Genomic DNA, 25,133 nt, shown 5'->3' with positions numbered 1-25,133 from the left:
ACAGAGAGCGCTGCAATTTACATACGTGATCCGGATAGCTAGGATTCGCGTAGCCAGGTGGCTGGCGCATGTATATATCTTCTTCAATACGACCATTCAGGAAAGCGTTATGGACGTCTAACTGTCGCATGGTCCAGTTGGCAGACACAGCGAAAGCTAGTAACAGCCGGATAGTGGTCGATTTGACCACGGGGCTGTACGTTTCCAAATAATCCTGACCGGGGATTTGATTGAACCCCTTAGCTACAAGTCGAGCTTTGTAACGCTCGACAGTACCGTCACACTTCCGCTTAACGCGGAAAACCCACTTGCTACCTATTACATTCATATAACTTTTGATAGGTACAAGTTGCCAAGTATTGTTCTGCAGTAAGGCGTTGAATTCGGCATCCATTGCAGCACGCCACTCAGGCCGCTTCACGGCTTGCGTATGATAGGTAGGTTCGTCATCATCCACCGAAGCTACTAAGGCAGTCGGACGTCGCTTCATGTGTGTCGTGGTTCGAAGCTGCATGCCGTGGGTGCGGATGGTCGACCTGACGCGCCGTCGTCTGCCAGTCGTGGTGGACGACGTCGTCGGTTGATGAGTCGACGACGCCGTTGCTGTTGCTGACGTGGAGCGGGACTGCACAGCAGGTTGGCTCGGAAGACGGGCCATCGCGGGGGCTGTTGACGCAGCAGTCTGGCTCGGTGGTTGCGGCCTAGGAGGACGTCGAAGTTGAGTTGGCCGATCAGGTTGCACAGCATTCTGGATTAGCCGAACAGGTGGCATAACATTCTGGGTTGGTGGAAGTTGTATAGGTGCACTAGCCCATGGTGATGAAGTAGGCATAGCTGGAACAGTAACACGCCGTGGAACATGTTGGAATGGAAAAACATCCTCATTGAAGCGAACGTGCCTGGCATAATATACCCGTCCAGTCTCTCTGTCCAAGCACCTGTAACCAAGAATAGATTATGGGTACCCCAGAAATACACAAGAAGTGGACCTAAAGTCCATTTTATGTTTGTTATACGGACGGAGACACGGGAAGCACTCGCATCCAAATACCCGTAATAAGTGATAATTGGGTGATTTGTGATGCAAGCGGGAGTAGGGACTGATATTTTGTGTAACTGTGGACGGGAGGCGGTTAATTAAGGGAACCGCAGACTCAAACGCGAAAGGCCAGTATTTCTGTGGAACATGACTTTGGGCTAGTAAGGTGAGCCCGGTTTCTACCACGTAGCGGTTACGCCGCTCTACACGCCCATTTTGTTCGTGGGTATGTGGAGCTGATTGGCGGTGCGCAATCCCCGCGGTGGTAAAAACCGTATGAAGTTTACGGTACTCCCCACCCATATCTGATTGAATACATTTTATTTTGGTTGCAAAATAATTTTCCACATATGTGCGAAACTTGGAGAACACAGAATAAATATCAGACTTTAACTTTAGCGGGTAATACCAAATAAACCGCGAAAAGTCATCAACAAAAAGAACGAAATACTTGAAACCATTTACTGACGGGACCGGAGCTGGTCCCCAAATGTCCGTAAATACTAAATCAAGTACACTTTGACTAGATTGTTCAATTCGGGCCAATGGGAAGCGCGCAGACTTGCCCAGTTGGCATGCTGTACATAGCTTATTTAAAGATGAAAAAGAACCATCGACCGGACAACCAGAAAGAACCTGACGCAATACGCGTGAGTGCGGGTGCCCGAGACGATTATGCCATATTCGGGGCGACACTTTGGTGGAAACTAACGCAACCGGGGAAGTTTGTGCGAGTGCGTACATCCCGCCACGACTAGGACCGCTAAGTAGAACCTGCTTGGTTGAACGATCCTTCACAAAAAAAATGGGAAGGGTGAAACTCAAAATACACGTCATTATCACGTGTGAACTTATGTACAGATAAAAGAGAAGCTTGTAATTTAGGAACATGAAGAACTCTATTTAGCAACAGTGACCGGGAACTTGACGGTAAAGCAACTGAACCTGTGTTCAAGATCGACAGACCTGAACCATCGCCAACACGCAACGTTTCGTCTCCGCCATACTGCTCCACATGATTCAGGGCCGCCACATTAGGTGTGGCATGAGCGTTGGCCCCGGTGTCGGGAAACCAGACGTTAGAGAAGGGCGCTGTGTTGAAATCCTCCTGAGCCTGATGGGTGGTCATATGAGCCTGCGGCGGAGGGCCCGTGTAGTGACCGGGGTGCGACGGTGGTGGGCGTTGGGCGTTGACATCGACGAACCGTCGATAGCAGGTAAGGGCCGTGTAGCCGGTTGCATCACAAAGCTGGCAGCGTACTCCACCTCCGCGACCTCTTTGACCACGGTTGCGACCGCGATTATTATTATAGCGGCCACGACCACGGTTATTGTTAGAAGAAGAAGCCGACGGATGTTGCGCAACCAAGGCCGCCGGCGGATGTTGCGGAAGATGCGATGAGGCAGATTCCTCCGGGGAACAAATAGTGGTGAGTGGTCAAGAGGTCTGCTACTTCCGGGATAGTAAGAGGTGCCCTCTTGGTAGTGAGAGAGGCGATGAGACCCCGGTACTCCGGTCGGAGACCTCGAAAAACGTGTAAATTCTGTTCATCCAGCTCGATCGGCCGTCCTGCCTGGGCAAGTTGTTCGACCAGCACTTGCGCCCTGCCCAGATACTCTGCTGGAGTGGAGTCGCCTTGCCGGAGACCTTGTAGTTGGGACAGAAGGCTCAGCGATCGCGCCCGTGACGCAGAGCCAAGAGCGGTTTCAACGGAAGTCCACACCGAGCGGGATGTGTTGTGACCAACAGCGAGGTAGAGAACCTCTTCTGCCATGGACGACATGAGCATACTCAATATAGATTGGTCCTGTTGGACCCAAATGGCGTGGAGAGGATTGATGGCTGGTGTGGTCGACGTGCCGGCGAGCGTTTCAGGCGGACATGGGAGAGTTCCGTCCACGTAACCGTATAGATTCTGGCCACGTAGGAACGGCACGAGTTGTGCCCTCCAGAAAAGGTAGTTGGTGGCAGTGAGTTTTAGGGAGATATAGTGGTGGGCTTGGTGTAACATATTCGGTTGTCGATGGTCGGCGCCGGCGCCGGCAACCGCATCAGTAGAACCGCCGGTGGAGTCGGCAATGGGAGATGGGTTTTCATCGGTGGCCATAGGATCGACTAGGCTAAACTGATACCAAATTAATGAAAGAATATCTCTGTTATTCAACTCTAGAATAAAACACTGCTATTTATACAATAGAGACTAGCTAGAAGATAGGAAACAGCCACACAATTAACTCTAACTACAGCATTACACTCTAACAAACTGATATGACTAATAATGATGAATCAACATGTAAGTAATATTATGAAGGAAAAGCATGTGCATTAAACCAATAACTCTATGGGATTTTGACTTGTAATTTTTATAACAATTTTTTTCTTGAATTAACACAATATAATTCATATTATCAAGATTAAACAATCCATGAAGTTATGAATATTATATTAAATCTTGCATTACCAGGACTATGTGGTCCAATGGTACCCGGGTTCGACTTTCATTCGGAAGATTATGAGTTCGAGCCTCAGTGGAGGCGATATTGGTTCTTTGTGTTTCAGTAGGTTGAGAAAGATGTAATAGAGCCAGTAACTTTCAAAAAAAATATTAAATCTTGCGTTGGTAGAACAATAAGCATGACCGCAAGTGTATCATAATATAATGCAAAAGCGTAAAAAATGCATAAAAGACACAATAATGTATTTATGTAGTTCATGGATAAACCTCCTACATTAACAAGACTCACAATCTAATGATTACCCACTCCACAAGCCACTAGCATGCATTTTAAGAATTGAATTGAAGATGATAAAATTTACAGCCAAGAAAAATCCATTTTCTTGTAATATAATGATCGGATCTTGTTCCAACTATGTGAATTGGTCGAGAACGAAGGCTCTACCAACGTCTTAAGGCTTCACCTTCATCTCACTACTACAATTTTCCTTGTGCGGATTGCTGCAAATTAAACTCCCAAGTGTGTAGAAAACAATTTGATTTCAAAGTCTTGGTTTAAAACATTGTTGTAGACAGACTTGTGAGAGTGGTCAAAATAATATATATATATATGTTAATTTAAAAGCTCTATGTCACAAAGTGATTATATATAGTTCCACCAAATTCGATAAACATCATGTATGTATGAGTCCTTTTATACTTGCCGATCTAATATCAACCCTTTCTCGCACACCAGTGTGTTCTATTGAATAACATTATTCTTAGCTTGAAAATAAACATATTCTATCATTTATTTTAAACTTTTAGTACAATAATAGCATTTGTGATAATGAGTTATTTCCTTTACAAGTGGAATAATCATTCTTAAGGAATCTTGATATTAGCTATTCTTAAATTCTTAGTAATAACTTTTTCAGAATACTACAAGTACCATTTTGAAATGTACATTTTATATCTATGCATACTAATAAAGACAGTCAAGGTTTGTTTACCTTAGCAAAGTTTAGTCTTTTTCCATCAAAACAGTCGGTTGCAATGGTATGTTTTTCTCAAGTTTGTCTTTTCTCTATTACTGTTCTGGTTGTTCTTTTCTATAATTTGTTATGTTCTTCTGTACTTTGGTGTTTTAGGGAAGTTTTTATTACTGTTTTAGTTGTCATTTTTCATTAATTGTTCCGTGCTTCTATACTTTTGGTGTTTTAGAGAAGTTTTTCCGTATTTGTATCAATATACTCAAACTTATCCTTGTCCATATGGGTTTTGAGAAAGAACACTCACTGTTAGGATTTTCATTGCACCATTTTCTTCTTCTCGAACTAGAAAAATAATGCAAAGTAAATAATTATTTACACTTTAGATGTGTCAGCTTATCAATATGACGATATGATCTTCTTAAAGATGTCAACTCTTGTAAACTAATTAGAGATTCTCCAAAATATCTTCCACTTCAAGAAACTAAGACTCTCTAAAGATTCCTTGTAGATTACATTGTTGATTCTGTAACACTCCCTAATAGAATTTTTGTTGCAACCATTTAATTCTAAGAAATAAAACAACTAAACCTCGTGTTGAAAGATGGAAATTCATCAATTGATTGATTCTCTCCCTGCGAAATAGGGTTTCCTACGCTACGCTCCCTGCGATCTAGGGTTACGGCAAGCTCTTCGAGAACAGACAACCAGACACAAGTGCGAAAGCTATGGATGTCCAGCGAATCATTGACTCTACAGCAGATATTAGCTTGGAGGATGAGGAGGAAAGTGTACGCTTTGAGGATGACGGGTACGGCATCGGTGCGCAGCCACCGGAACGACGGACATGGACGATTGTGGGAAGGTTTCTCACGGATCGAATCTTGAAAATTGAGATGATGAAGAGAGTAATGGCCTCGGCTTGGCGCCCCCTCATGGGAATAGAGATAACAGATGTGCTTCCAAACTTGTATCTCTTCACTTTTTTTGACGAGGCAGACATGCGCCGAGTGGTGGAGGAGGGTCCATGGGCGTTCGAGAATGCTACGTTCCTTTGCCAAGTCTTGAATGATGGGTAGGATCCGGAGCAAGTAGTCTTGAATACAATTGACTTCTGGTTGCAAGTTTATGATATTCCTTTGGGCTACCGGACAGTTAAGGTACTTGAGCGAATTGGGGATTTTGCGGGGGTGTTCTTACGTTATGATGAACGTAATTTTGAGAGACCGTGGACCTCGTTTTATCGGGTACGGATAACGCATGATGTAACTAATCCACTGAAGCGTCGTATGAAGATGATCATGCGGGATGGGACATGGACATGGGTTAATTTCAAGTACGAGCGGCTGCATATGTTTTGTTTCTTTTGTGGTATCATGGGGCATACTGATAAGTTCTGTTTAGCGGCAAGACGTTCTTTGTTATCTCCGGAATAATACCCCTTTGGTACGGCTTTGAGAGCAGGAGGGAATAACCCGGCAAGGGTTTTGGGGGACAAGTGGTTCAAGTTGGGACAAGAGAGACGGAAGGAAATAGGGTTTGGGAGGGGTGGCTATGGTCAGGGGGTTGCGGCGGCAGGTGGGCAGGTAATGGCTGGAACGAGGGGTCGGGTAGTGGAGATTAGGGGGGTAACCGAAAGTGATGGTGGAAATTTGGGCTTGGTGAGGGAGAAGGAGTTAGCTAGGGAGTTGGAGGGGGTGAGAGTGGATCCGAAAAGGCACCGCACGGATGGTGGAGTAGGAGATGGAGTGGATGAAGGGGTGTGTGTGGATTCGGATAGTATGCGGTTGGGGGATCCGAATGGTAGTGGAAATCGGGCGGGTGAGAGACCGGTGATGGAGGAGGATGTTGCAATGACAGAGGTTCAAAAAAACTTGCAGATGGCGGGTGCTGCGGTGCAGACCCGCCAGACCCAATGAGTACATTGAGCTGGAACTGTCGTGGCTTGGGTAATCCACGGACAGTTCAGGAGATTGAGGACATGGTGTCCCGCAAGAAACTCGATTTTGTATTTCTGATGGAGACCAAGGCTAACCGGGATCATGCTGAACGACTCCGGATTAAGCTTGGATTTGATGGTTTGTTTAATGTTGATAATTCTGGATTGAGTGGAGGTTTAGCATTATTGTAGAGGACAAATAATACAGCAAGGTTATTGAGTTATTCTGATAATTATGTAGATGTGGAGGTGAGTATGCCCGGATTTGAAAAGTGGAGGATGACAGGTTTCTACGGCTTTTCAAAGCGTCCGCAGAGAAGGGAATCGTGGGACCTTATTCGTACACTGGCAAACAAATCTGATCTACCGTGGGTTATGATAGGAGATTTTAATGATCTCTTATTTCAATATGAGAAAGGGGGAGGTAATCCACATCCTGATGTTTTATTACGGGGTTTTGGAGAGACTATTGAGGAATGTGGATTGGCGCAGTTACCCATGACAGGATATCCTTTTACTTGGCAGAAGGGGAAGGGTACACCAAACTGGATAGAGGAACGATTGGATAAGGTTCTGACCACACAGGGATGGAGGGATCTGGTACCTGATGCTAGTGTGCTTAATATATTGACCCGGAAATCAGATCATTCTGTTCTTTTCCTTGGGATTCTCAATCTTCGGGAAAGGAGAGGTGGTCTAAGAAGGGGTTTTAGATTTGAGATGGCATGGTTACATGATGAAGGATGTAGGGGTGTGGTAGAAAAAAGCCTGGGAGGACGGAAGGAGTAGGGGGCTGCAGGAATGTGTCACGTTTTGTGGTGAACGGTTAACACGCTGGGGTGGAGACCGTTTTCACAAATTCGGGGAGAGAATACGGAACTTGAAGAAGGACTAGATGCGTGTGAGAGGCCGTACAGACCCGGGGTCTCTAGCTGAATTTCAGAGGATAGAGGACTGTCTGACTAGTATTGAGTTGCAGGAGGATACATACTGGAGGCAGAGAGCCAAGCAGCATTGGCTTAAGAACGCGGATGTAAACACCAGGTTTTATCACAGGTACGCTACTCACCGAAAGAAAAAGAATTCTATTATGAAAATTATGAATAGTAATGGGATTGGATTGAGGGAGATGCCATGAGGAATAATATCTTGCATTATTATCGTGATATCTTTGAGTCGAGTTCTCCTATTATTAACGACAATTTCTTTGAGAGCATACAACCGCGAGTGACAGCTGCGCAGAATGAGGGCCTGTTGCGCCCTTTTGAAGAAAGTGAGATTAAATCTGCATTGTTTTCAATGTTTCCTGATAAGGCGCCAGGGCCGGATGGGATGAACCCTGTTTTTTATCAGCACTTCTGGGATGTGGTGGGTACTGATATTTCTACTTATATTGTCAACTGTCTCAATACTAATACTGTCTCAATACTAATTCGTTTCCAAGTAAATTGAATGAGACAAATATTATATTGATTCCGAAGAAGAAAACCCCAGAGATGATTTCTGATTATAAGTCAATTGCATTGAGTAATGTGGTGTACAGAATTATGGCCAAAGTTATTACAGCTAGAATGAAACCTTTGATGGAGAGTATCATATCTGAGTCACAAAGTGCATTCATAGCTAGGAGATTGATTACGGATAATATATTGATAGCTGCAGAAGTGGGCCATTATTTGAACAGGAAACAATGTGGACTCATGGGTTGGGGAGCTTTAAAACTGGATATGGCCAAAGCATACGACCGTATGGAATGGTCCTTTTTACAAAGAATGTTAATGGCCCTAGGGTTTGATGGAAGATGGGTGGAATTACTGATGATGTGTGTAACCACGGTATCTTATAGTGTGTTGGTAAATGGGGCACAGAGTGAGCAGATAATCCCGACTCGTGGTTTGAGACAAGGTGATCCCCTTTCACCATATTTGTTCATTATTTGTGTTGAAGGGCTTTCACTATTATTGCAGCAGGCACAGGCAAAAGGAGAAATACATGGCTGTAGGGTTGCAAGAGGAGCACCTTCTATTACCCACCTTTTCTTTGCCGATGATAGTTTACTTTTTTTCAAGGCAAATGTGCAGGAGGCCGAAGTAATTAAACGATGTTTATCAGAGTATGAAAAGATGTCTGGACAGGCAGTCAATTATCATAAGTCAAATATTTGTTACAGCAAAAATACACGTGGAGAGATAAGGGATGAGGTTGCCAAAAAATACACGTGGATAGATAAGGGATGAGGTTGCCAATATATTGGGGGTGGTGCAGGCTCAGAATTTTGGGAAGTATTTAGGACTTCCATCGTTTGTGGGCAGAAATAAGAGGGCAGCATTTTCTTATATTGAGGATAAGATAAGACAGAGGATCAGCTCATGGAATAAAAAATTGTTATCACAAGCAGGAAAGGAAGTTTTATTGAAAAGTGTAGCCCAATCTATGCCTACCTTTTCAATGAGTGTTTTTTTACTGCCTATGACTTTATGCACTGCTATTGAGGAATCGATATTGATGGAGGTCCAAGAATGACCAAGGTATACATTGGAAGGCATGGGATAAACTATGTATTCCAAAGAAGTATGGAGGTTTGAGATTTAAGGACTTACATGCCTTTAATCTTGCTATGCTAGGGAAGCAAGGGTGGCGTTTTCTGACACAGCCGCAATCATTAGTTTCGAGAGTTTATAAGGCCAGGTACTATCCCACTAATTCTTTCTATGATGCATGTTTGGGTAATAACCCAAGTTTTTGTTGGCGGAGTATTTTGGCGGCTCAGGAGTTAATTTGTGGGGTGTGAGGAGGAGGATTGGGAATGGTAAAACAACGTTGATTTGGGACCACCCATGGTTACATGATGAAAACCACCCGAGAATACAAACAGAAAAACCACCCCAATTGGCGCAGGCAAAGGTGATGGGTTTAATGGATCAACAAATTGGAACCTGGGATCCGGATATTCTCACGGATATTTTCATATCGGAGGATATGGAATGAATTAAAAAAATACCTGTGTCACCTGATTATGATGATTTGTGGTACTGGTATGGGGATCCAAATGGTGAATATTCTGTCAAGAATGGGTATAGGAAACTAGTGGGCAATTACTCCCCACCACTAGGGACCTTTGATAAATGGAAGATTTTATGGAAACTCAAAATCCCACCAAAGTGGAAGACATTTATATGGAGAGCTCTGAGTAATATTTTGTCCACCACAAACAATCTACTTATAAAGAGGGTGGATATTGAATCCAACATGTGCTATGTGTGGGGCTTCACATGAGGATATTGTGCATTCTTTGATCACATGTGGCTATACAACAAACATTTGGACACAATCTCACCTTCCAATCCCCAATAGTGTCACAAATGTTTTCAGTGATTGGTTTAATGGTTTGATGAATATTTTAGATGATAATGAGATTATTTATGCAGTGGCAATTCTATACTACATTTGGCGTGTGAGGAATGGGGCTGTGTGGGACGCATGTTTGCCCAGGCCTCAGAAGGTAATTGCGATGGCGTCTTCAGCTGTACACGCTTGGAAAATTGCGCACCCGACACATACACAGCTGCAGCCCAATGCGGCCGTGATGGATCAAGATGGAGCCCCAAACACACGGCTGCTAGTTGCCGCAGACATCACTGCCGAACCGGCAGAGAATGGGCTGCCTTTGAGCAGCGCGGTAATGCAGCTACACGGGCAGCAGCAGCCACTACCGAATGTGCCACACGCGGATCCCCTCAAGTGCTACTTCGACGCGGCATACGACCCACAAATGAACAAGGCGGCAGTGGGTGCAGTTATTCTAGATGCGCAAGGAGGATATATTTCCGCAATGACCACCCCTATGTCAGATTGTTTTACACCTTTAATGGCGGAGGCTCTAGCGTGCAAAGAAGTTTTGTCATGGTTGAGAGGTCGCTGTATAGACTCTATCCAGCTCTTCACGGATTGTTTAGTATTACAACAATATCTATCATCTACGACTCGATCACCACGGTCTTACTTGGGCTATGCCATTGATAGCTGCAGGACTGGTATATTGGCTTTTGAGTACTGTTTAATTCGATATGTTCCTAGATTAGATAATTATTTAGCTCATACTCTAGCATCTATTGCCTTTACTCAGACGACTATTATGTATTCGGACTCAAGTCCACCAGTTGCTATTTCTGCATATTTTGAATAAATGCCGCACAGGCTCCTTTAAAAAAAAACCTCGTGTTGAAAAATTAGTTAAAATGACATGTTAAGTGATCATTTTAAGGCAAAGTTTTGAGTGTCATCCACTTCCAATTTGGGGTCAAAGCATATTCATATTCTCCTAAGTGAGAAGTTTAATTTGATATATTATACATTCATAATAGATAATGAGTGAATGAGAAAATTGATTCTCAAAATGCACCTGAGTTATAATAATAAAAATGGAGTTTGGGAAGACTTTTAAGAAAACTTTGTTCCACATTAAAAAAAGGGGTGTGAGTTTGCACTAGTATAAATACAATTCAACTTTTTAAAGAGTTTAAATTATATGATATAATCTCTTTGTTGTCACAAGGAGTGGAGGGATAAATTACACATGGTGTTTATTTTTTATTTTATTTTTTTTTAAATAGGAGTCAAATAAATTATGAATAAAGTACAAATAAGGCACTGAACTATTTGAAAAATAGCAATTAAGCCACCGAACTCAAATAACCCTCAAATAAGTCATTGAACTTGAAAAAAAAAAAAACAATTAACATTTTTAACAGGTTAACTCCATGTTTTATTGACTAAATCGCCAAATGTTTATTTTATTTACGTTTTTTTTTATTATAATCCACCTATATAGTAATAAAGTAATTATAATCAAAATAGTTTTGTCTTGTCTAGATCTAATTTATTTAGTTATTATTATTTTTTAAACAGAAGATCTAGTGAAAAAATAATAATAAATCAATCAATCAATCAAATCTCAACAAGACAAAACTATTTTGATTATAATTACTTGATTCCTATGGAGGTGGATTATAATAAAAGAAACGTAAATAAAATAAACATTTGACAATCCAATCAACAAAAACTTATAGTTAACCTGTTAAAAATGTTAATTACTCTTTTTTCTGAGTTCAATGGGTTAATTGCTCTTTTTTTTCCGGATTCAATGGCTTAGAGTCTGTTTGGCGGCGCTTATTTAGAAGCGTATAGCTTATTTTAAGGTACTAATAAGCTATAAACTCTGTTTGGTGATGTTCCCAAACTAAGCTCGTATCTTAAAATAAGAGCTTATTTTGGAACGCACATTAGGTAGCGTTTAAAAATAAGCTAGTAGCTTCCTAACTTTTTTTTTTTTCATCTTTATCCTTATTATTTTAAAGATCGAAATGACATCATTTACTCTTCCCAAATAAAATTTTTTTCTCTTCTCCTTTATCCGCAACTTTCACCGCAATTATTGTTATTGTTATTATTATTATTATTATTATTATTATTATTATTATTATTATTATGTCTTTTTCAAGTTTGTCTTTTCTCCTTTACTGTTTCGATTGTCCTTTCCTATGATTTGTTCTGTTCTTCTGTACTTTTAGTATTTTAGAAAAAAAAATTTGTAGTTGTATGGTATTCAAATTAAATCTATCCATTTCTTTTTAGTACTTTAGAAAAGTTTTTGTATAACTGTATCGATATACTCAAATCTATCCATATTCATGTGTTTTGAGGAAGAATACTCACTATTAGGGTTTTCATTGCACCATTTTCTTGTTCTCGAACTAGAAAACTAATGCAGAGTAAATGAGACAATTCTAAAAAATCCATGTAAAAAGCTTATTCTTATAGCTTTATTGAACAGTAAATTAAAGAATGGATTAGATAATTTTTTAATATTATTATAATAGAATCTTAGCATCATTCACCTATCCAACGTTAAAAATGACAAAAAGAATGTTCAAAACATGCAACTATTCTAAACCTTAATATATGCAGCTTTTCTGAAACTCCTTCCAGATTGCTGGTGATGGGTTCTCATTTGTTGTCATGAAAATGGAAGCAAAAAGCTATATATAAATGAAGAGTAATAGTTTGAAAAGAATCATTTTTGGTTCACTTGCATTCCATGGATTCTCCTTGACTGTTCATCTACACAAAATTGTCTATCATCTAACATATCTACTACTTGTACACTACAACCTCCAATTTCATGTTGGTTTCCAACAAAAAAGGGCACTACATCTGCATCTGCACCGGGGAGTTGTGTGAAGTGATCACCGCCACCGTGTTCTTTGCTCAGTTGCAAATTTTCGTGGTGGGGGAGTCTGATTTCCATTCCCGGGTCAGTGTGTTGTAGGGCGGGGGCAGGGGTGGGGGAGGGCTGCACTTGAAAGAATTCTTCGCGGTCTTGAGCTTTTACGCTACAAACTACTTCAGCTTCGCTGCCTGTCAATGATGAAGTCGATTCCTTGCTTGAGAGCTTAGAGCTCTCACCACAGCTTCTGTCATCCACAGAGTTATGGTGTACAGTTGGAAGGAATGAGTCCTCGTTAGAATCTTTTCTGGGTTCTGGAGCTTCTACGCCACAAACTGTTTCATCCCTCGGTTGCAAGTTCACACTGTCAGAGTTCCTGGTTTCTTTGGCAGCGGTTTCATCATAAGGAGACGAGTTCTGTTGGAATAGTTGATGAGCCTCGGTTGTATGGTCATTTTCACAGGAAGGTCTGGACTCGGCTGGATCAACAGGTTTAGATGGAAACGAGCTTTGTTGTCCATTTTCATACAAACACTTCTTCAACCATACAGTTCCGGGAAACACCATGAGGTTGATGTTGCTCAAGCTCCGCTTCTCGCTATCTTCCAAGGGTTCGAAACCAAAACCTACTGTCCATGTCTCCACTAAACTGGGAATTGCAGATACTACGAGCTTCTCAACCTTGAAAGATTTTAGCATCTGGATCCACAATCAAGTTAATGTGTAAATTTGACCCATCAAGACCGCAAAGAACTTGAGATAAAAAGAATATCAAGGGTTGCAGAAAGAGAGATTTTTTTTTTTTTCTGCAGAGAAACAGTACCTCCTCTAGAGAATTCATTAGGCGGCGGCACATTCCCTGGCGGCGATATTTGCTGCAAGTTGCAATGAGGGGCATCTCTGCAACCGTAGCCCCGTGGATCCTGCATCAGCGTCAAATCTTCTACTCATAAGAAAATTCCAACATGAAATAAGAGGAAAACTAAACCCTTTGAAACACAGATATATTGCAAATATAGGAATTTGGGCGGGTAACTTGGAAGGAATGCCTTTCTAAATTTCCACCGTCTCAAAAGTATTATGACAACAGTTGGACCTTTTGCTGTCAAAACTATTGATTTTTACAACAATTCAATTTTTTTACATCACCTATATAAAGGTACCAAACAGAATTGTAAAGACAGCAGGTTGCTATGCTTTAAGATTATTTAAATTGCCCATTGTTTTAACAATGCAAATCATAGAAAAATCAGAACAAAGTTTCGTGGTTTCATCTGAAATAACATTGACAGAAAGGCAGAAACCAAGCGAGAAGTAAACGTGAGAGGCTGGAATTAGCGTTGATTACCAAAAAAAAAAAAAGCAAGAACAAATGAAAAGGAGATGATACACATGCTAATTAGCAGTTAATTTAGGTTTCTCTGTAGTCTGAAATTTTGCAAGTATTTTTGGGGGGTTTCATGAGTTTTGTGTTTGAGTTTTCTACGCGAGGGAATCACGATGAATTTCTTGATATCTGTAGATTTATAGTTTGGGGACATTGAACCTTGTTTCAAGTGTGTTTCCTAAAACATTTGCTTATTTAAAAAAGGAATGACAAGCATGTCATCAAAAGAAATCATACACCATAAGTTACCTGATTGAAGCTACGCATATCAACACATCGTCTTTCTCCAAGACTACAGTGTAAAATCCGTAATAATTTAGACGTGAAAATTGTGATCTGCGAAGAAGTAATCAGGTTAGTCACAGTGGTTCAACTTAAGAATCAGAAATGTTATTATTAAGATAACCAAACCCCCCGTTTTTATTTATATAATAAGATACAGAACTAGCTTTAGGTAGAAGAGATTAACTATCCATCAGCCAGATGCGTATTGCACAGAGATGCGTTGATCATAACACAACAGTTCAACCAAATCTTTTATCCGACAGTAGAAATAACTAACAATGACTACTAATTCTGTAAGCCATGTTAAAATGTACGGAGATAAAAGGGTAGTTTTCCATGTTTGAAGAAGGGAAGTGCAGAAAACAAAATTTTAAGAAGCATCGAATAAAGTTTATGTCCAAAAGAAGATGCACTCACCCCCAGTTGTAGATTACTTGGGGTATCATGTCTACACCGGTTCTAGGATCCACCATTGGAAGAAAGCATTCCTCCATGATTGTAAGAGCAACGGCTAACTTGGAGTTGCACTCTGCTATCAAAGCAACAAATCGCTGTGCAGAATGAACTTTCTGGTCACCAGGAATACACCTCAGAAGTGTCCAACAGAGGCCATCGGAGAGAAAATTTGTGAGCCCAATGCGAGACTGTAGACCTGAGTATACCTGCACGATACCTTAAGTTATTTTGAAAGACAACATGAATGACCATCATCGACCAGATAAAGTACAACAGTGAAATCATTATAGTTCAGTAAAACTACCACAACCACTTCAAAAACCAAGCATTAATTTCCAATCTGCAAAAATGAACCTTCTCAAAAGCAACAAAGCAGTTTCCATCTCTCAAATTTGTTTTGTAATACGAGTGTTTGGTACTTTTAACCTCTAACCAAGTTCGAAGATGAATTTATTGATACCATTTCCATCTCTTTGGGATCATTAAGGAGCATAAGTAGACAAAAGTTCATTCAACAACCAAAAGATACTCATAAAACTAGGCATACAGCATGCTTCAAAGTCATAAATCGCAATTAAAACAACAGATAATCAAAGAACAAAAACTCCCATTGGATCAAGACTATTTACTGAGCATATCTGTATAACAGGAAACTTCACTATGTATAGTTAGATATTTCCAACTAATACGATTTAATCTTATGCTGGGAGAATCATAAGCATTTAATGAGTTAATCACCATTTTGGTCCATCAATTGTTTCCCAACTGTCAATGTAGTCCCTAGTTTTCAATTTCAACCAATTTGATCCTCGAATTGTTTAAAATTTTGTCAATTAAACCCTTTCAGGACCAAATTGACCAAATGTGGAAATCACCATTTTGGGGTCCCTCAAAGGGTTTAATTGACGAAATTTTAAACAATTTGAGGATCAAATTGGTTGAAATTGAAAACTACGGACTACATTGACAGTTGGGGAACAATTGATGGACCAAAATGTTGATTTCCCCTTTAATGAGTTAATCACCATTTAATTGTGTCTCGACATTTCATATTATACTTTTGACTTTTCAAGAGAGAAGCATGTATATCAAAGTGGAAATATACCTCAATTTATTATGGCATTAAAGACCTACTGATGGAAAGAATGATCTCTAATCCTTTCTTTTTAATTGAACATAATAAGATATCCGATGTTTTACCTCCTGACATCTTTCCCCACAGAACCAGGTCTCAGATGCCTCTCCACCTTCTCTGCCCTTCTCCTTCAAGCATGCCTCATGATCTGTTCATAATTATCAAGGTTATCCAAGACTTGGTTACAAATAAGAAAAGAATGACATAATTTCTACAAGGGAAAATCAATGTTTTGGTCCCTCAATTGTTTTTCAACTGTCAATTTAGTCCCTAATTTTCAATTTGAACCAATGTGATCCTCCAATTATTTTAAATTTCATCAATTAAATCCTTTAGCCACTATTCCGTCAGTCAGCCGTTAGTTACCCTAATTTTAATGGGCATTTTAGACATTTCTCATTACCTCCTTCTTCTCTGACTTCAAGTCGGCTGGGGACAGCTCCTTCGCCACCAGCCCTCACATCACTACTAAGTACTAACGCGGTTTCCTCCACCCTAGGAACCAAAAAGCTGCTGCAATTGTCCAAAATTGAATCCAACTCTTTGATCAAATTATCCTGACCTTTGGAAGCAATTGTTAGTCCATAGTTTAACATGTCATTTCCCATATCCTTTTGTTTTTCCTTGTGTTTCTCTTTCTTCTTCCCCTTACCTTTTTCTTCATCACTTGAATCTGAATCATCGTTCACATTCGGAAATTGAAATGAGAAGAAGTAATGCGAATTGTCGAGCTTTACGGAGGCCAGGTCCTAGGTTAACGGCCACTGGATCTCGTCAGCAACCCTGGCGAAGACTGTGACGGCGTTATCTCCTTGCCGGAGACTGACTAGTAACAAGTCTCCAGTGGCAAGCTCGACGGAGTACTGCTTATCGATCAAGTGGAGGATCGCGCCGGGAACAATGAGGAAGGTTTCTTCAACAGCCTCCGGAGGGGCAGATGGGGAATGGTGATAACCATGAACAGTTGAAGGTGATAAAAGGGGTAATGAGAAATGTCTAAAATGCCCATTAAAATTAGGGTAACTAATGGCTGACTAACGGAATAGTGACTAAGGGATTTAATTAACGAAATTTAAAACAATTGGAGGATCACATTGGCTCAAATTGAAAATTAGGAACTAAATTGACATTTGCAAAACAATTGAGGGACCAAAACAGTGATTTTCCCTTTCTACAAAAATGAAAACTTGCCGAAAAAAGAACAGCAGATTATATAGAATATGGACTCTCAAAGACAAAAGAAGAATGCAAATTAGTCCAGTAGCTTACATTTATGTTCACACTGGGCACATTTTAATGCACCAGAGGATGCAGAACTGGTTGCCTCATTATCTTTAACCACATCCCCACAAATCTGGCATGTACAATGCGGACAATACCAACTGCCTTCAGGAAGTTCCTGAAAAAACAGGAATAGAATAGGTTAATTTATTCATTATCAACTAATCACCAATACAAATGTGTCTAAAAAGCATAAAATGTTAACCTCAATCAACAATTGAATATAACTATAGCTATTAAATGCCTGATCTCTTGCCAATTTTAATTTACAAGAAAAATGGAAGGCGAAAAACCCACAATTCAGAGGTAATGCTTAAAAGTTAAAAATATTTGCTTCTTCAAAAGCATAAACGGAATAACAATTAATGAATCTAAACGTGGGGAAAATGACAGAAAAACAAATGGAGATAATGATCCATCATATTAAATCATCTCTATTAATTTATCAATCAAAAAAATAAAATTCAAATTATTTGAAAAATTAAAATAAAATAAAATAAAAAACATTAAAGTCAGTACAATACTCTATTTGTTTAATCAGGTTGGACATAGCACAGTCAATCAAAGCTAAATGAATTTCACAGCAAACATGCATAGAACTTGTGACAGTGAAACCCAAATCCAAAGGAAACAAGGCTACAAGAGGGCTAGCTAGAATCAGATAAAAAAACTTCTTTTCAAACCTTTAAGATCCTATCTTAAGCCAATATACTCAGATAAATTGTTGATTCAACAATAGACGAACATCATCTTCATGATGATATTTCCATAGCAATCTCTGCGTATGAGTGCCTCCATGAATCCATGGTAAGTTTAAGATGTTTTTAAAGTGGTGGGGACTCAAGTAACAGGGTCAAAATCTTATAAAAATGAGGATTAGAACAGCACTGTAAATCTGTATGGGCCACAAAAGGATCTGAACAAATTTATTTCAAGTTGACTCCAAAATGGAAACATTACTCCATCTAGAATAAAGTGCAATACTTTCTCGACATTGGACAGATTCAAATGTAAAGAATACAACTATAAGTCTATAGTCCATGGTCCAATTTTAAAAATCATGAAATGCATGCCTAACAAAATTCCAATAGTTTGCAGATTTTTTTAATAAAGTCAGGAAAGGAATTAATGTAGGTCATTGAAGTTGTCAATATTCTGGTTAATTTATCATGAAAATATGCTCATTCTTGGATGTGGATACATTTAGTGCTTTCTACAAAATGTGATTGCATATTTAAAACGGACTATGGAGAGAGATCAACTTGGGATAAATGCTTCAAATCCACTCTCAAAGCCTAGGGCAGATTTACAAAAATTCCACTACAGGTCTATACAAGAGTCATGACATCACTTAAGAATATTAATATCCTTGCTAAATTTATTTTAAAAGATGCAAATTTTTGGAATTCGGTTCGGTATGCGTTTATTGATTTGTCCAAAATGAGATCATGTTTGTATTGACCTTACATTAATCAGTCCTAGGTAAGTCATGCCTAAACTTTGGTAAGTGATTCCGAAAAGTCACTCATTCTTGAATGTTGACACATTCAACACTACTCTTTGAAATCCTTTTAATCCTAGCACAGATTCATAGGAACTCCACAACGGATCTATATAAGAGTAATGTCATTTTAAAACAAGCAATGAATGCATCCATATTGAATAAGCAACTAGCACTTCTCCACAACTGGTCTACCATTTCCTTAATAAAAAAACTTCACCACCGTCGTCCTTACTACTTGTGCATATAAAAAAAAAATTGCTTATTCCTCCTCCCATTTAGTAAACCTACTTTGGTTGTTATGTTAAAACTTAAAATTCTAATAAATCAAATTACTTGAAAATAGCTAATTTATTTATATATTCTTAATCTGATGTGCCATCTTCCCTCTACTTCGTATCTTTTTTACTTATATCCAACAAATATATTAAATAAAACTTTAGTAACTACAATACAGATTACATAGCAACTAGAAGAAAAGGGAAACCATGGCTTGTTTTTAGCTATTTCTATCTGTCTATATTCATCCTCTCTTTCTTTTTTTTTTTCTTTTTGAAAGGTGTGTTTTCCAGTTTATTACTTAGAGATCATAATCTTGAGTCTGTCTTATACAAAGCATGTCATTCTCTGTTATTAATACATCTGTAAAACAATAGAACAATCCAGATAACCTTCCTGAACAAAAAAAATGTGTTTGGTATGGGGTAAAATTAGAGGGGCTGAAGGAAAGATAGTAAAAGGATGGGTAGGTTACCTGTATTGATTTTGGTTAGGAAGTGAAAGAGCAAAGTAAGTGGGGAGGCATTTCAAGTTAGCATGTCAACCCTCCAAACTAGGACTGGAAAATGTAAATAACCTTTACCTCCTATAGAGACAAGTGTATATGGCAGACAAGCATTTCACAAAAAAATGCCCATATGTTTTCTGCCATATATACAGTTTTTGTTGATAAGTATGTTGTCTGTACTAAGAAATATGATCAATCATAACCATGAAGACCACTTTTTGTTGCATTAGCACCATTAGCCATTTAAAAACTCGAACTCATCCCTTATTATGCGGGGATGGGGGGTGGGGCCTTCATAATGAAGCTTGAACTCACCTACTTCAAATTTGAAGAAGTGCAGCTCAGATAATAGAACCAAGTGAGAGAATCCAGTGTGAAAAAAGTTATAAATAATTAAATATTTATAAAAGGTCTATAACATTTGAAAAGCAATTAATGTATGAGATTACATTTACTAGAAAACATGACATTAACACCTAGCTTTCATCAGATGATAACTTGAGAAATCACCAGTCTAGCTTGCTAAGAACAGAATGGAACTGCCAATTTCAATATTGCTAATGTCAAGCAGGTTCACAACAACACATTGTTCAAGGTGAAAACAATTTACACCTTTACTCCCAGGCTCCCAGCCAAGATTTCCATGTGAATCAAATAAAAAACTGAGGGACATGTCCTTCAAGCTGGATTCAAGTGATTAAACAGCGAGTGATCAACTTGACTTGTTTCCTCCTCAGGTGAATATAAAACTATTAGAAATCATGAGATGGAGGTTGAGCAGGTGGAAAGGGCCACCACCAAGGTAAGATGGAAGCACAATTAGAGAATAAACCAAGAACAAGAGACAGAAATATTATACTAAATAACTTGGATAAAGTAATATGAAGATTACAATCACGAAGGGTATTTATACTACCCTATTAGGGGATAGCTGATACAAAATTAGGAAACCTACCATCTCAAAAATTTTCTGGATAATAAGGAAATATATGTAATAAACTCCTTATACTTCTGGTCTAGAAATCAAGGATTCCCAAAATTAAGTTTACAATACCTCCTAAACTCAAGTCAGGAATACTCTAACTATTATAACAAACCAAGTTGTGCTAGATTTGGAATATGCCTTTCATCACATTGATGATGGTAATCTAACGCAAGCATTTTGATGAGAAATAGATACTATCATATTTTATAAAGAAAAGAATATCACTTTAACAGAACATGGTTCTTGGGAGCAAACAAAATACAAAGCAGAAAATTTAAGCAGGCATTACTTGGGACTAAGCCTCGGTTGAGTTGAATTTATTACACGCAGTTCTAAAAGGAAAATGGAAAAGCAAAGATTGTAAATTTGTTTAAAAGTAGTAAAGTAGGATGGGTAACCTGCGCATACAAGCATGCTTGATGAAATGTAGATGGACAGTTATCACAACATATCAGCTCACCACCATCACCACAACGCCCACAACTATCATCATTTTGATCCATCTCATCAACTTGTACTGTTCGAGGAGTGGTTTTCTTAGCCTTGTATTCAGCTGACCAAGCCTCAAGCTGACATAATGTGAACGGCTTATCAGATTCCAAGAAAAGATTCAAACAGGGCCTATTCAACTTGAAACCAGCATGACTTTTGAATGTGGAGATGGATAATACTTCGTCACAGCACTTGCACAATATCCCATCTCTAGTAATAAAGCCATCTTTCACCACAGAATTGTCTTTTAGGTTACGGTACTGGATCACTTCGTTAAGAGAAACTGCCCCAGAATGAATTAACCAGGACAATACTGTTCTTAAAGCAAAGGCAGGCCACTTTCCCTCAATGAAGTGCTTTCCACCCCTATTAAGGCTTCGCAGGAGTAACTTGCATCTGCCTTTCTGGCTCTTCCTTTTCCTTAGAGGTTTGGATTTTCCAAAAGGCCTCTTTTTTGAAGATTTGAAGGCTTTATTTTTTATGATAGCTGAAATCAAAAGATCATCATCCTCTGGACGAAATTTCTTAAATTTCATTGATCCAATTTTGTTGTGGATTCCCTTTTCATTGGCTTCACAGAATCCATTCTTATTAGATACTACTTTGTCATGTTGATACAAATTTGACAGTTTCATTTCAGATATTTTTCTTGATTTCTTCTGGGCTTTCTTTTTAGATACAGAGCTTGCAGCATAAGATAAGCCTTTGGTCCTTGTTTCTATACATTGAATGTCCACCAGATCATCATTTGAACAATTTGAATCAAAAGCCACAGTCTCCTGCAACATAGAACTCAGCTGATTGGCAATCTTCAAATCAAAGCCTTTTACTTCTTCCTCAAGATATACTAGGGAACTAGTGCTGCTATCTTGATTATTACCAACTGTCTCAGATGTTCTTGTCAAAGTTGGTGTATTTCCCAAACTGACAGGAACATCAAACAAGGAACTACCAGCCAGCTCAGAGGTACTATCAGATCCACAAGTTGGCAAGGAACTTAGATCTGAAACACCAGTGTCACTCCCTGAGATTTTCCTATATTTAGGAGGTGGCCCATTGAAGGTGTCCAGTAAGGGCATGGACCTTTTATCAGGAGATGGTAAACCGTTACCACAGTTGCCTTCCCCTCCTTGTGACTGTTTGAAGTCCAGGGAACTTTCATCAACACAGAACTCTTTTTTTATACACTGATCATTCTCAAGCACACTATCTTCAATAAGAGAAGGGCTACAGGGAAGAAATTTCATACTTCTCTCATTAAGCTGGTTTTCTACAGCCTCTACATATCTGGCAAAAGTTCTGTTTGCTATGACTGTTTTCCCTTCTTTAAGACAGCGTATTGATTTATCAATGAAAACAACATTTGCAAAAGGATCAAGAAGATACCATAAAGTAGCCAGCGATGAAGTTGTTTCCAAGTTAACCAGTTTCTCTTCAATCTCTGCAACCATACTAAATAGGTCAGACCTAAACTGATTCATGTCAGCCCACACCTTAGACTCCTCTTCCGGTATGACACTATTTTCATCAGTGAACAAACTCTCACCACAAAATAGCCAAGCTCTACGAAATTCCCGAATAGGCCTTCCTTCAGGTGACCTGTAAACATATTCTCCAATACCATTATATTTACTACTCCTTTTACGCCTCCCAATTACCCATCCAGCCGCTCTTAGTAAGCGATTGATATGGTAACGCAGAATAGGACGAGGATCATTTGGAGTATCTTTAATCATAGACAATTCTGCTTCATCTAGTTCCACAAAGCAGGAATCCTTCCATTTTGATTTGGCTGATCGAACAACCCTTGAATTTTTTGCAACAAGTGGAGAATTGCCTGCCAACAACTTGGTCACATGGCTCTCCTGAGAAGCAGGTGAGGTTATTGTTTTACAGGCATTCTTTCCATCATTACCATTCAAGTGATACGATTTCAGTTTTAAGTCATCACTTTCACCCACTCCATGTCCTCTGTCCGGCTCATGATGCCCCTTCTGAAGATAGAAACAAGAGGTGACCCCCTGGCTAGTTGATTCAACTACATGAGAAGTCACAGTGTGAGAGTGAGCCAAAGTTGTTTGTGGGGGTATAACTCTAACAATACCATCTGAGGAAGCCACCGAGTTTAAACCTCTGACTATATAAGGCCTGCCGTTAGAAAACTCTTTCTTTTCTTCTGTTTTCCCTGCAGACTCCTCTATGGTACCATAAGAATTCTCACGCACCATCAATGCTGAATTTTCATTGTAGAAGCAACATGAGGTGTTGATTTGCTTACTGTAGTCACATTCAAAATTGTTAACTCCAGTAACAAGACACCTCTTTTTGCTTTCATCACTTCCAAAGAACACCTCTGAAAAAATCTGATGCTCATTGGTAGAACCCTCAAACCCATCATCACACAAATTATCAAATTCTTTGGGGAACAACATAATTGCTTGGTATAGCTTTCCTCAATATTGGAGTGCACTTACCTATAAAGTAAAATTTTAATTTAAAACACAAATGCAGTAATTCAGGTTTCCTTATTCAATAAATACAAGCAAAAGAATTTCAAAATCAGTCACTACCAAGAGTAGCTTATATTTAAATTTCCCATAAGTTCATTGCTACTATATCTAGTTCAAGGCCACTGCATGAAAATGATACAAATAAAAATGTGTTTCTTGTGTGCATAATGAAAAGAAGATTAATCCTGCCACAAATGCATAGATAGTATGATGTCCTTTCAAGAGTTAAAACATGCACTATCATTTATCCTCCATATCAAATTTGTAAATGTGAAATACCCTACATTTTAAAGATATCATTTAAATTATAAACCCATTTCCAGAAACCGCATTTTAAAAACATTTTCCCCGAATAAAACAGAGTAAATAGTATCATATATGAAAAGATATCACTCCACTCCGTACAAATTATCTATTCTTATCAAATCGAGAGCACTTCAGAAACAGAGGCATTTCAATCTAGTGTTTAAATTACAAATCTATGCTCCAATATATTCCCAGAGATCAATGAAAGAAGAGATTGTGCAAATGACATTGAAAAATAAAAGAAAAGATCTATTCATCTGTCTATCTATCTATCAATCAAGAAGTATCGAATGTGTCTATGATGATTCCATCGTCCATTTCTTGAGAAGTCTCTCATTTAGTCATTTAAACGTTTGTTTCAATATGAAAATTGATAACTGGCATGCAGGCCAAATTCTTGCTAAATACATCTTCATAAAGAAGATATGCATTAGAGAACAGTGTCACCAAAATTATAAATTCAACTTCAACTTTCCAAACTCCAATGTAAGTTTACCTTGAACAAAATTTAAAACAAGATCAAGTAAATAAAACAACAAAGTCAAATAAAACAGGAAGACCCACAAACAGAAGCCCATATCTGAAAGTTAGATGGAATTTGAAAATCTAACAAATGAAACCGGAAGATTCTTACGTTCCCAGGTAAAAATCCACCCACAGAATAGCAGGGTCGAGCCTTTGGTATTCGAAAATCGCAAACTCCCACCCACATTCACCCGCATTTGAAGGAAAACCAAATTCAGACTCCAACGAAAAACAGATTATAAGAGGAAAGGAAACATCCTCGAATTCAACAAATCAAAAAGGCGAAATACACTTTAAGGAACAAAAAATCCGCACACCAAGTAGAAAGATCACATCTTTAAGTTGAAGAAATGAAGAATTCACACCCGCTTTGGTTCAATCAGCTGAAGTAGAGAAAAGGGAATCCTCACCTTCACAGTGCCGTCGAAAATTAGGGTTCTCTTTGAATCTACATAGCCAAGCTTCTGTACCCAAAGGGCCAGGTTTCGCTGAGCCCCATTTCGCACAGAAATCGCCAGTAACTGAGTAAGCACGTTAGGGTTTGGATTTGGATTCGGAAAACCCGGGTTCTGCCCCAAAGTCACACACAGATGTCAAGCAAGATTTGTCATTTTCTCTCTCTACCATCTCTACAATGTGAACGTATGACATTTATGTACTCAATGCTGTGTCATTCCCACTAAAAAGCTTTTGCTTTTTTTTTTTCTTTTTTTTTTTTTTTTGTTTTCTCTTATCTTCTTATCTGCCTCTCTCTCTCTCTCTGTTTATCTTATTAGTTTGAGTTTGCTTAGTGCTCGGCAATGGAATTGCCTTAATTCATCCAACTCATCAAAGCTTCACACTGCCTTTTCT

The 25,133-nt window shown here is 39.1% G+C and overlaps 2 protein-coding genes across 3 annotated transcripts; both read right to left on the bottom strand.

Annotated features, from left to right (window-relative positions):
- Positions 1–2,373: 2,373 nt before the first annotated feature.
- On the bottom strand, positions 2,374–3,147 carry LOC109187873. The gene has a single exon (XM_019338246.1). The coding sequence runs from the start codon at positions 3,145–3,147 to the stop codon at positions 2,374–2,376; it is 774 nt and encodes a 257-aa protein (XP_019193791.1).
- A 9,274-nt stretch (positions 3,148–12,421) lies between these two features.
- Positions 12,422–24,882, bottom strand: LOC109187422 (increased DNA methylation 1-like). Of its 2 annotated transcripts, XM_019337616.1 has the most exons (9): positions 24,692–24,882; positions 20,847–23,414; positions 17,164–17,293; positions 15,960–16,042; positions 14,721–14,965; positions 14,268–14,354; positions 13,455–13,554; positions 12,655–13,330; positions 12,422–12,618 (listed from the first exon to the last, which is right to left on the bottom strand). In XM_019337616.1, the coding sequence occupies exons 2-9, from the start codon at positions 23,370–23,372 to the stop codon at positions 12,479–12,481; spliced, it is 3,987 nt and encodes a 1,328-aa protein (XP_019193161.1). In that variant the 5' UTR covers positions 23,373–23,414; positions 24,692–24,882; the 3' UTR covers positions 12,422–12,478. The 2 variants fall into 2 exon arrangements, with proteins under 2 accessions (XP_019193161.1, XP_019193155.1); XM_019337610.1 differs by having other exon boundaries at positions 12,422–13,330.
- Between the last annotated feature and the right edge of the window lie 251 nt (positions 24,883–25,133).

This window comes from Ipomoea nil, unplaced genomic scaffold, assembly GCF_001879475.1.
Source record: "Ipomoea nil cultivar Tokyo-kokei standard unplaced genomic scaffold, Asagao_1.1 scaffold0191, whole genome shotgun sequence".
NCBI classification, from domain to species: domain Eukaryota; kingdom Viridiplantae; phylum Streptophyta; class Magnoliopsida; order Solanales; family Convolvulaceae; genus Ipomoea; species Ipomoea nil.
This window is presented reverse-complemented; position numbering and strand designations above follow the sequence as displayed.